The sequence below is a fragment of the Anastrepha ludens genome, chromosome 3, assembly GCF_028408465.1.
Source record: "Anastrepha ludens isolate Willacy chromosome 3, idAnaLude1.1, whole genome shotgun sequence".
Lineage (NCBI taxonomy): Eukaryota > Metazoa > Arthropoda > Insecta > Diptera > Tephritidae > Anastrepha > Anastrepha ludens.
In genome coordinates, this window is record NC_071499.1 from 97156136 (window position 1) to 97168507 (window position 12372).

Consider the following 12372-nt stretch of genomic DNA (forward strand, 5'->3'; position numbering starts at 1 on the left):
TGTAAGGAATAAGTGAGCAAAAGTAGATGTGGCAATAAAAGTGTAATAAAATCTCACTTAATTCTTTCACGGGATCCAATTTTATAGTCTTTTCTTTGATTTTTTGTTGCTTTTTGTAATTTTTTTTTCCTGCAAGATAAATTTTCTGCGCGCTATGAGTAATTTTTAATTTAAAATTTAAATAAAGTACAAGTTGATACACGTGAACATGCAAATCAACACTTGATGCACAAACCAAACAGCAAAACTACCCGTAAAGTCAGCAACATTCAGGCGCGCGCTCGGCAATGAGGCTTTGTATAAATAAGCTACGAGTATAAACACGAGAATTTGATCAGATGTAGAGCTGGAATAGAACTGTAACCTTAGCTACAACAAAAGCTTATTACATAATTCTAACTTCTATAGCGGTGTGCGAACACTTCCGCACACAATCTCAAATTCTTATTCTGTATCGTGAAATTAAGGAGAAAGGACATAACTCCCAGATATTAAAAATGATGCACTGCTTCAAAAGCAACCCTCCTTTCTTCATGCAAGAGGATTTTGTACCTGCGTAAGCCGCCTTGATTTCAGCAAATATTTGGTTTTGCTCACCTTCACAAAAATGCCAACATCGTTTGCAATTTTGTTAAATAATTTTAAGAACGTTTCATTTAAATCGTGCGTATTCCTCGAGCGAATAACGATGCTATCAGCGTAAGCATATATTTGGGTTGTTTTAAATAATAACGTACCACCTTTGTTGACTTCCTTTATGACGAAGTGCAGCAACAAATTGAATATAACAGTGGACAGGGCATCCATCACCTGGTTTCACACCTGGTTCAATAGAGAATGACTTTGTGAGCTTTCTTTGGATGATCACTTTTGCTGTAGTGTGTGCGAGCGTTGCGATAACGAGCCTTATAAGTTTGGCTGATATTCCAAAGCTAAGCAATTCATTGTGAATACAATTTCATTTAGCACTGTCGAAGACTTGTTTGAAATCAACGAAGAGGCAATGAACATCTAGCCCATATTCGTGATGTTTTTGAAACATTTGGCCAAAAACAAAGCAATGGATTCCTCTACGGAACCCGCATTGGTAGTCCTTAATAATGCTTTCGGCATACTCGCTTATCCATCCACAGAAAACATTTGTAAGAACTTTGTAAGCCGTGCTAAGCAGTGAAATACCACGATAATTAGCGCATACTCTCTTAAAGTACATTCACATATGTACTAAGTAGTAATTAGCAATAAATCCACGAAATTAATCTACCCGTTTACGTATAGCGCATTACCTGCAAAATTGACAATCAGATGTCAATACTACTTTGAAAGGTTTTTCTTCATAGAAATTGGTTTGGTAGAATATTTTGGAGTTTTTCGACAACAACAACAGCAATGAGGCAACATTCCTCGTTCTTTACGTATCGCCGCTGATGCTGCCTATAGAGCCACACTGCGATCGGGCGTAACGCGAGCCATGTGAGATCGCTACCGAGAGTGAAGATAGATAGAAGAAGCGAGAGGCCGAAATACGTGAGTGCGAAGAACTTGAGATGCTGGCCAATAGGAACAACGCCCGAAAATTCTACCAGAAAGTTCGGCGGCTTACAGAAGGTTTTAAGACAGGGGCGTTTTCCTGTAAGAACAAAGACGGAGATCTGGTGCCCGAGCATTCTTAAATTATGAAGGAAACACTTCTCGAACCTATTAAATAGTGGCAGCTGCGCATGTCACAGAGAATGTGAAGATCCCGATACCCCAACCGTCAACCAACTGATTGGACCTTATCAGTAAGGCTTTAAACCTGGAAAGTCTACCATCGACGAAATATTCACAATACGCCAAATCTTGGAAAAGCCCCATGAAAGGAGAATCGACACGCACCATCTTTTTATCGACTCCAAAGCTGCATTTGAGAGTATGAAAAGGAGTTTCCTGTATGCCGCGATGTCTGAATTTGATATCCCCGCAAAAATAATACAGTTATGCAAGATGACGTTGCTGAATACCAGCAGCGCCGTCAGAATTGGAATGGACCTCTCCGAGCCGTTTGATACCAAACAAGGTTTCAGACAGGGTGACTCGCTGTCATGTGACTTCTTTAACCTGATGTTAGAGATGATCGTACGAGCCGCAGAACTTAATCGGTCAGGCACAATTTTTTATAAGAGCGTACAATTGCTGGCGTATGAAAATGATATTGACATCATCGGCCTTAACAACCGCGCTGTTAGTTCTGCCTTCTCCAAACTGGATAAAGAGGCAAAGCGAATGGGTTTGGTGGGGAACGAGGGCAAAACGAAGTACCTCCTGTCATCAAACAAACAGTCGGTGTGCTCGCGTATCGGCACCCACGTCTCTATTGACAGCTATGATTTCGAGGTTGTAAAAGACTTCGTATACTTAGGAACCAGCATGTCAGCCTTGAAATCCAACGTAGAATCTCTCTTGCCAACAAATGCTACTTTGGACTAAGTAGGCAACTGAATAGTAAAGTCCTCTCTCGACGAACAAAACTAACACTATACAAGACTCTCATCATGTCCGCCCTAACGTATAGCGCAGAAGCGTGGACGATGACAACATTTGATGAGGCGACGCTTGGAGTGTTTGAGAGAAAGATTCTGCGCAAGAGTTTTGGTCCTTTGCACGTTAGCAACGACGGCATAGACATAGCGCAGCGAATAAAGATCCAGCGGTTACGTTGGGTGGGTCATGTCGCCCGAATGGATACATACGCTCCGGTTCTAAAAGTAGTCGATACGGCCAACTGGTGGTAGCAGAAATGAAAAGATCAGGTGGAGAAGGACTTGGCTTCACTTGATATGTCCAATTGGCGCCAGTTAGCACGAGCGAAACGACTGGCGCGCTTTGTTAAACTCGGACAAAATCGTGTAAGCGGTTATCGCGCCAATTAAGAAGAAGAAGACCAAGGTTATGCCGTATGACGAAGGTATAGCTTGTGGTATGTAGAAAACTGTGGTTCAACAAGAGGCTGTTCGAGTAATTAATTAATAAACCACTAAAGATGACTTTCAAGCACATTCGATGAGAATATTGTAGCTTGTTCGAAATGTATATGGCTTAGAAAATAATTGTTCAAAGTTTTCGATACATAATTTTTTTCATTGGCCAGTTTCATAAATTCTATTAATAGATTTTAGTCTTCGATCTCTTTGATTTAGTTTGTTTGTACAATAACAAAATGATTTCAAATTCATTCGGCAGCTTCTCCGATGTACCAAGAAACTAAATGCCTTGTATTTTTACGTATTAATAATTCATTTATCAAGCATAAATTGTCTAAATATGTAACCCAGTGTTCGCCATAAAGCAGTGCGGCATATTGCAAAGATCTGACAATTTATTTATTCCCTGTTTTATTCTTATATGAAAATATAGTTTATCAGACTTTATTATTATTATTATTATTATTTATTAACATATAATTAAAATTATATATTAGATTAATCTAATATAAAAGCTCTAGCTACCAGGGCTATCGGCTTTATCAGACTTTAAAGTTGCAAGCTTTCTAAAAAAATTGGAAAACTTCAACAGATTTTTTCAAAAATGTCTAATATTAATCCGCTATGAATTTTGGTATAATATTGTACCAGTTTAAAGTAGTTCGTGATCATTTTTTTATTTACAGTGTTATGCATTTTAGTCCGTATAAGAAATTTTCAAACATATGGAGAAAATGCGCAGGACTGCCAGCAGAAGCAAAAAAACTTGCAAAAATCAAGACCGGCACTTTATCGTACCAAAATTTTATGGGATATAAAACTACATACTAAAAAATATCTAAATAAGCATTACACTTTAATAACAAATTTTGTACTAAATCTCTTTAAAAGATATACTTATTTATTTCGGTTCCTTTTCCTTGTAGACAAACAACAAGAATTGGACTTGCCATCGATGCGCGGCGAAGACAATACGGAACAACATGGCATGTTGTCCCAGCATCAGCGTTGCCGCTCCCCTCGTGGTCCCCCCATGTCACAGATATCCGGTGTAAAACGTCCACTATCCCACACGAACTCTTTCACCGGCGAACGTCTACCCACATTCGGTGTGGAAACAGTTCACGAGAATGCGCTTGGCACGCTGCTCGCCGATGTCGATACGTGGGGCATTGACATTTTCAAACTTGGCGATCTAAGTGCCAATCGTCCGCTCACTTGTGTGGCATATACCATATTTCAGGTATAAATCAACTGCAATTCTTACTATTGAATAATTTTCACTAAATAATCACACTGTTCATGTATTTCTTTATTTTATTGCCCTAACAGAGTAGAGAACTACTGACCAGTCTTATGATACCACCGAAAACTTTTATTAATTTTATGACTACTCTGGAGGATCATTATGTTAAAGACAATCCGTTTCATAATTCACTACACGCGGCCGATGTTACACAAAGTACAAATGTACTGCTCAATACACCAGCGCTGGAGGGCGTATTTACATCATTGGAAGTTGGTGGAGCATTGTTTGCTGCATGTATACACGATGTTGATCATCCTGGTTTAACAAATCAATTTTTAGTTAATTCAAGTGAGTTAAAATCTATTAAGTCCTTTTTGTCAATATATCCTACGCTTCTGAAAATATACTACATTTTTAAGCCATTCAATTCAATTGGATATTCTTCTTAAAGCCTTTGAGGCATTCAATCCGCATTTCCTATGCAAAGTCCCTTTTGTCCCTTTGAAGGGGCTTGATTACATGATTATCATAGGGTTCATAGTCACCTCTTGCGATATGTTAACAATCTGAAGAAAGACAACAGGGCCAGACATACTGTTCTTTCTTCGACTTTTACTACAAACGAGAAGATCATCTCTCGAGGTTGGATGCATCTACAGATGGCCTGGCCATCATGATTTCAGCAAGTTGACTGAACCCGATCAGCGAAATACTCGAGTAGGTACTAAAGAAAATCTACAACTGGACAAATAACACCTCTTAGCACTCTTCGCAAGGAAGGAAAAGTACAAGTTTTCAAATTGGTGTGGCTCTAAAATATGTTGTGGTTGTTGTAACAGGCGCGGTAAATCTCCAGCGGCTGCCATCATCCACCTCTTCTAACAAACGAAACCCATTCCGTTAGCATAGTTCTGCGCTTTCATTTCCAAGAACTTTCGTACTAGTGCAACGCTCACGGGTATGACTTGGCGTCCGGTATGTCCTACGCTTCCAAATAGTCATTCGGCAACACCAGAGACCAATTTTTATATATATCGCTGTTAATCAGCCAATTTAACCTATAACAGTTACTCAAAAAAATTCGAAAAGTATTTGTTAAAAGCATAGCTCTACTTTATTTTCATATTCTTGTTTTTTTTTAATTCGTTCGAAATAATTTTAACCTTTTGTTCCCTTTAGGTTCCGAATTAGCCTTAATGTATAATGACGAATCTGTTTTGGAAAATCATCATTTAGCAGTTGCCTTTAAATTATTACAAAATCAAGGATGTGATATATTCTGTAATATGCAAAAGTAAGTATTATTTCAACGAAATGAAATTTTAGAAAATTGATTCCATAACATTTTTAAGTATCACTCCGTCATACTCGGAACATACTTATACTATACATGGATTGTATTCCTCCATGGATTGTATTGCCAAAGACCTGAGTATAATCTATTAAAGCTACTGAACTTTTTTACTAAATTTATGAAAGTAGATAGAATAGTATACTAAGTATAAGCAGAATAGAGGACAATGAGCTTTAGCTTCAGATTATTCCCAATGGCGACTACTGATAAATTATTCTAAAACTGGGACTTAAGTGAGATAGCACATAACCGTTTATGCCCTTTTTATGATGGATGTCAGTAAATGTCTGTTAGTTTTGTCCTGGATCTCGTCGGCGTTGCTTAGTAGGTGTCTCCTGACGTGCCTGGGAGGCGGCTCTGGCTCAAGCAGGTGTCTGCAAGGGTGAAACCTGCGATAGCACTCTAACAGGAACTGCTTTCTGAACAGTTTATTATGCACGATTACAGGGAGCACAGATCTCATTGTGGAGGTGTTGAAGAGGGGACATTAGGAGGCAACCCGTCGCTGACCGAATGACAGTGTTTTGGCAAGTCTGGAGCTTTATCCACTGCGTGTCACTGGCTAAATGTCGATAGCAACAATTCTTTGTCTTTGCCCCAAGTGGTGCCGGCAAGCGATTTGAGGACTTTGTTGCGATTTTGGACTTTAGTGGCAACAGCGGTTGTGTGGACAAAGAAAGAGAGCAATCGGGCTAAGGTTATACGACCTTTACCTTGTGTTGTGGCTTGACCTCCTTTGTCCAGGTGATACAGAGGATCGCCGTGGATTTAGTGAGGAAAAGCTGAATATTCCTTGCAGTGAAAAAGCGAGAAAGGTCGGTGAGGTAGTTGATCAGTTTGGAGCACAGGCCATCGATATCATTGCCCGACGCTAATATCGTGCAGTCGTCAGCGTATGAGACCAGGGAGACTCCCTCTGGTGGCTGGGGGAGTCCCGAGATGTAGAAGCTGAACAGCAAGGGTGAAAGGGCACCACCCTGCGGTACACGTTGCTAGATGTTTAGTCACGAAAAATCACTGATGAGTGGCCACCGCTCAGATAGTTGGCGGACCCCCTCTTCAGCCCTGGCGGGAGTGTCGACTAATAAATATCATCTAGTAGTGTGGAATGGCTGATTGTATCGAAAGCCTTCTTCAAGTCGACCGCTACCAGGAGATGCCTTCATCAATGAGACGATACTGCACAGTGTGGTGGACTATGAACGCTAGGCCATAACCATTGTCTCGCTCGCGATCATGTCTGTGCGCATTATAGCCATCCCTGGTGATCAGAGAGGACCTAGCGTGCAGCTTGCTTTCTTGGACCGCAGCTATTAGAATACTGTGTTGGCTCATAAAGTCTACTATCTCGTCGACCTTACTCGCAAGTCCGTTTGCTTTGTATTGTAGAAGCTTAAAGCTTCTGGGTAAGGCTGTTGTAACACAGGGAGTGAGGGACGCGTGTGGTTGCCTACGTTGGGCCTGCTGTGCATTCCGCTGTTGTTGTTGCGGCATGACGGTGGTGAGCGGCCGCGCCACGGGGGGGCGGTTGAGGGTGCAGAGCTCTGCAGCAGGGGGCAACGTAGTCAGTTGTCCACTCATGGGTGGTGCACAGGCCGGAACATCTCCGAAAGTGGGACCAGCCATTGGAAAAATTGCATTTGACTGATGCCAGGTTCCGATGTATTCTGGTCTGACAAACAGAACATACTGTGCGGGGGACCAAGAGCTGCTGGTTTGTCCCCGCACTGGGGTTGGAGCTGGAGGGAAGAGGATGGGGTGAGTTTGAGGAGTTGTTTTGCTCCGATAGGCTCCTTTCCGTGGAGGAATGGGATGTGGTGGCGGTTGGAAGTGCCGGCCTTTCAGGGGGGTAGTAGCCGTTGAGTCATCAGACAGCTGCTGGCGGGAGCAACACGTGTCCACACTGTGGACCACTCCCTATGTCAACAGGTCTTAAAGTGGCTCTCCCCGTTGCACTTGTTGCACCTAACCGAGGTGGAGTTCAGGTGGAGCCGTTTATGGCATACGCAGCAATAGAATACCTTTATCCCAGGGTTGGATTCAATACCAGTGGAGCAAGATTGCTGCTAGGAGTTGCACCTGTGAAGTAAAAGGTGGGATGATAAACTGTTCACTAGACAGGGCTAGTTTACTGGGGCGGCAGCCCTTGGTCGGGAAAAACCCGAGCCATTCGTAGAACCGGCTACCAAGGGAATGACCGACTGTCGTCAGATCCCTTGGCAATACAAAACAAATGAACAAAACAAACAAAAGGATTAGAAATTAATTGTTTGTGAAAATTTAGTGATTGGCTTGGCAATATTTGGATTTGTGAGATTTAAACTAAGTGCCGAGTGTTAAATTAAGAAAACACCAATTAATATAATGCCACCAAATGCAGTTTTTTTGCATTTTTATGCGGAAGGCGTCGCAGCAGGTCACAGCATTAGAACATCAAAAGTGAAATTTTAAAAAGAAGCCGGCCTATTTTTGCTTTTCACGAAAATGAAACGTGAAATGTAAACATAAGAGATATATCTGCGATAATTGTTCTGCATGTCAAGTGAGAGATCATCGCAGATGGCGATGTGGGGTTACATGCATTTAAGGGAAGGAGATTTATTTTTATTTTTTACTTATACTCCTTACTGACTGTGGAGAATTTTTACAATGCAGCGTTACGTATTTCTTAGTGAGAACAATCATAAAAGGTTGTTAAAAGGGTTACTGTTAATAACTGAGCGCTGCTGTATTTCTCATTTCATAAGGGTTACAAGGCGAATATTTCAATTGGTTGAAATCTTTCTTCGGCTCTCCTCGTACGAATTTTGCTTCAGATCACCAAATCGAATGAATGCGATCAATAGGAGCAAAGAACAATAGAGAGATTATCTTGTCTATTACAATAAAATAATACCAACAAACAACTGGCAGACAGTCGCATTTGGCATACTACAATTCACAGCTTACTTTGCATATTTTGCAATATTGCAAACATCTTTTCTTTCAAGACTAAGGGAGTTCCCGATTATACTCGTATTTTTTGCCTATGATGCACATTACCTTCCTCAGCATCACTGCCTTTTGCTAATTATAGCAGGATATGTATTTTATAAAGTTCCATTCCCTTAATGTTTCCCCCTAAAGATAAAAGCTTTCTACATTGGTCAAGAATTCTGGATAAGCTTGTGCAATAGGACCACACGCCACTGGGGTGGCCTTAATACCGCAGTTCATATAACTAACAAGAAATTACTTTCAGACTCAACATTTAGAGAACAGTGCTGGTTTTAGGAAGTATTGCAGAAAGTTATTGTGATTGAGGTTTGGTAGACACCAAGTCTCTCCTTAAATATAAAACTACTAGTCTACATACGAGTATACTCTTACATTAAAATTACTCAAGGGTTTTAAATTTAAAATCTTCTAAACCTTTTATGTTTAATTAATTGTTTTTTCTTTTAAAGGAAACAACGCCAAACATTAAGGAAGATGGTTATCGATATTGTTCTATCAACGGACATGTCTAAGCACATGAGTCTGTTGGCCGATTTAAAGACTATGGTAGAGACTAAAAAGGTTGCCGGTTCCGGTGTGCTATTGCTGGACAACTACACCGATCGCATACAGGTAAGCAAGAAACCCAAAATGTTTGTGTAATTCTATGTAAAATTTATTTATTTTAAATAGAAGATAAAGCAAAACTTATAAACTCTGAAAATAGTCTAAGCCGTTAAATATATTTCGTCATTTTCTAAATCAGTTCGAATACCTTTAACTCCATTGCAATAATTTTTGGAATAATATTAAGCCATTTTTCCTAGCTAGAATATATCCTAATGCAGCTTACATAAACGAATCATTTTAATATCTAATCAAAAAATTAACAACAATTTCAGAAGCGTTATAAATATCCCTTACTTATTTTTATAAATATTATCTTACTTTGATTTAAAAAATTAATTTAATAATAATTTTAATTAAATAAATTTTCTCCACAGGTGCTCGAGAATCTGGTGCATTGTGCCGATTTGAGTAATCCAACCAAACCGTTGCCATTGTACAAACGCTGGGTTAGCCTACTCATGGAAGAGTTCTTTTTGCAGGGCGATAAAGAACGTGAATCGGGCATGGACATTAGTCCCATGTGCGATCGTCATAATGCAACAATCGAAAAATCGCAGGTCGGATTTATCGATTATATTGTGCATCCACTATGGGAGACATGGGCCGATCTGGTACATCCAGACGCACAGGAAATACTTGATACGCTTGAAGAGAATAGAGACTATTATCAGAGCATGATACCACCATCACCACCCCCATCGGCGGCCGACGATCAACCCTCCGACGAAAAGATTCGATTTCAAGTGAGTTGCTGAGAATACCAAAAACAAAAAATACTAATGCATTGGCAGCAGACAGAACAGTAGTGCGTTTCTCACATTGTTTACATGTTATGTATAAGTAAAAAAAAATATATTATATATAAAATATGAAAAAGTAGTAGAACTTTGTTAAAACATATTTCATGTTATAATTTTTGTTTATAAAATTTTTTCTTCTTTTATTTGTTGAAAATCGTACCAAAAGCAATAAACTCTAATAACTTCTAAATAAATATTTAATTCAGGTAACACTTGAAGAGTCCGATCAAGAGAATTTAGCCGAACTGGAAGAGTGTGAGGAGAATGAGCATAGCAAAACGGAGGCAACCGCGACGACGGCGACGAGTGAGAATAAACCGTCGGGGAATGAAAATCAAAGTCATCACAGTGGAATGTGACGGAGAGTAGCAGGATTATGTAAGAAAATCACCGAAAAGGCGCAAAATTTTTTGCTAATACGTTAGAAACAACTGCAAGCAGCTAGTGAAATAAACAACAACAAAAATGCCAAAAAATACAAAAAAAACACAAAACTTTCAATTTACAAAACTGCAATTTTTTGCAACAAAAAAAAACACAATTAAAACACATGAAGCAAAACAAAAAAAAAAATAAAAAACACAAAAGAAAAGAGTTAAAGGATGATGGACAAGATATATAAGGAAGTCATAATGGATGAAAAAAAAACATAAAATATATACATATGGAAATTTCATAGTAGCATAACCAAGACAAAGGAGATGAAGAAGAAAACTAAAAGCAAAGGCATGCAATTAAAGTCAAATAACATGAAGAAATTGATAATGTTACTTTAAAACTCAAAATTGCCAATAGCGGTTAGAAAAAATTAAACACAAAGTGAGAAGATAACTAAACACACGTTCACACACACACACATATACATATATATCCAAAGAAACTCAGCACAAATGTTAAACAAAAAATGAAACTAACACACGCACGCGTGCACGCATACATACAAAACTAAAACAAATAAAAGCAGAGGCAGTAATTTTTTAAATTGAAAATCTGCTACATCAACTTTATTTCATTCATTTACAATTAGAACCATTTCAGAACAGCAAACTAGACAAAATGGCAGCAACTTTTTCGTAAAAATCGAAAGCCATTAAAATGAATTAAACAAAAGCAAGAATATTAAAAAAATAAGACGAAACGCAAGGTTGTAATTGAAATCTTCTAATTTTTTCATGCTAGAAATGGAAAATAGTTATGCAGTGGCGGCTGAAAGCGTCAATAGCCAATAGCGAATTCCAAGTCCATGAAATACGCGCAAAACAATTCATAAAAAATAATAACCATTAAACGCATAGCATTATTTATTTACACAAATATTGAAAAATGGCTGAAGTTTCAAAAACTTACTTGACTACAAAAAACTGCTGACTATTTTAAAATGAGTTGACGCAAGCCAAAATAACATTACCTACTAAGCGATAAATTTAAACAAAGAACAAGTTTTAAATAAATTTTAATTATGCTGCTCAAAAAATTTGAATGAATGCATTGCTGCGAAGGATTACATCCGAAATAGTAGGAAAAATTCAAGGATAGTTTTATGAAATAAATTTGAACAACAATTTTTAGCTTGCAATGTGCATTTTAGAACTTGTTTTGTTTATTTAATTTATGAATTTTTGTGTACATTGAAATGCTACTACTAAGTTGATGTAATGTAAAATATATTTATTTTTGTACAACTAATACTAATTATTGAAACATTGAAAATAGAAAGTGTGAATTAAAAAATTGAAGAAAAATCAAGAAATATAAAATACTGAAAAAAATCCATAAAAAATACTCTATACTCTTTAAAAAATAGCAATCAAACAAAACATATGTAATGACTATAGGGGCAAAGATAATAAAATCTCAAGCTTTCAGGATTAACCGGAAGTAGCAAAAGAATTTAGAATTCAGAACAAGCTGCGATTTTATGGGGAAATGGAATTTTTTAACTTTCTAAAAATTTTGGAACTAAAATAGGTATGTATAGAAACTTATAGTTATAGTAAGGGGACAGATACCAGATATTTAAAATGAAGAAGGCAATATATTTTTTTCAAAATTGGTATACAGTTTATTTATACATTAAGATAATAATTTTTTTTATTTTTTATTTTAATCATTTAAAATGGCGGATGTACACTCAATTCTTCCAGGAAGGTCGCAGCGGGGCTTCTCAATCGGCGGGAATGTAGCATCGCACAGTGCGGCCGATTCCCGAAAAGCTGGCCAAAACTCAAAAAATTAAGTAATTGATCCAAAATTTCTTACTCGGGGGTTGTCGGGGTCGCTGATTACGAATTTGATCTTAAAATTTTGAAAATCCACCCCCTTCCACCCCTATTGGCCACCCCCTCACGTGAAATAGCGTATATTCTAGAACATAATCAAGATGCATGTTAATTTATGTTT

General features: G+C 38.2%; 1 protein-coding gene across 6 annotated transcripts in view; it reads left to right on the plus strand.

Annotated features, from left to right (window-relative positions):
- Window positions 1-11727, plus strand: part of LOC128858523 (cAMP-specific 3',5'-cyclic phosphodiesterase) — a 118212-nt gene extending 106485 nt beyond the window's left edge. For 5 of the 6 annotated variants that reach the window (XM_054094885.1, XM_054094886.1, XM_054094887.1 and 2 more), the window contains 6 exons: window positions 3890-4206; window positions 4296-4560; window positions 5392-5506; window positions 9013-9175; window positions 9547-9915; window positions 10179-11727. In XM_054094885.1, coding sequence (XP_053950860.1) covers window positions 3890-4206; window positions 4296-4560; window positions 5392-5506; window positions 9013-9175; window positions 9547-9915; window positions 10179-10331 — 1382 coding nt within the window. In that variant the 3' untranslated portion in view covers window positions 10332-11727. Of the gene's footprint in view, window positions 1-3889; window positions 4207-4295; window positions 4561-5391; window positions 5507-9012; window positions 9176-9546; window positions 9978-10178 lie in introns of all 6 variants that reach the window. The other variant, XR_008454022.1, reaches the window with a different exon arrangement.
- Window positions 11728-12372: the final 645 nt, after the last annotated feature.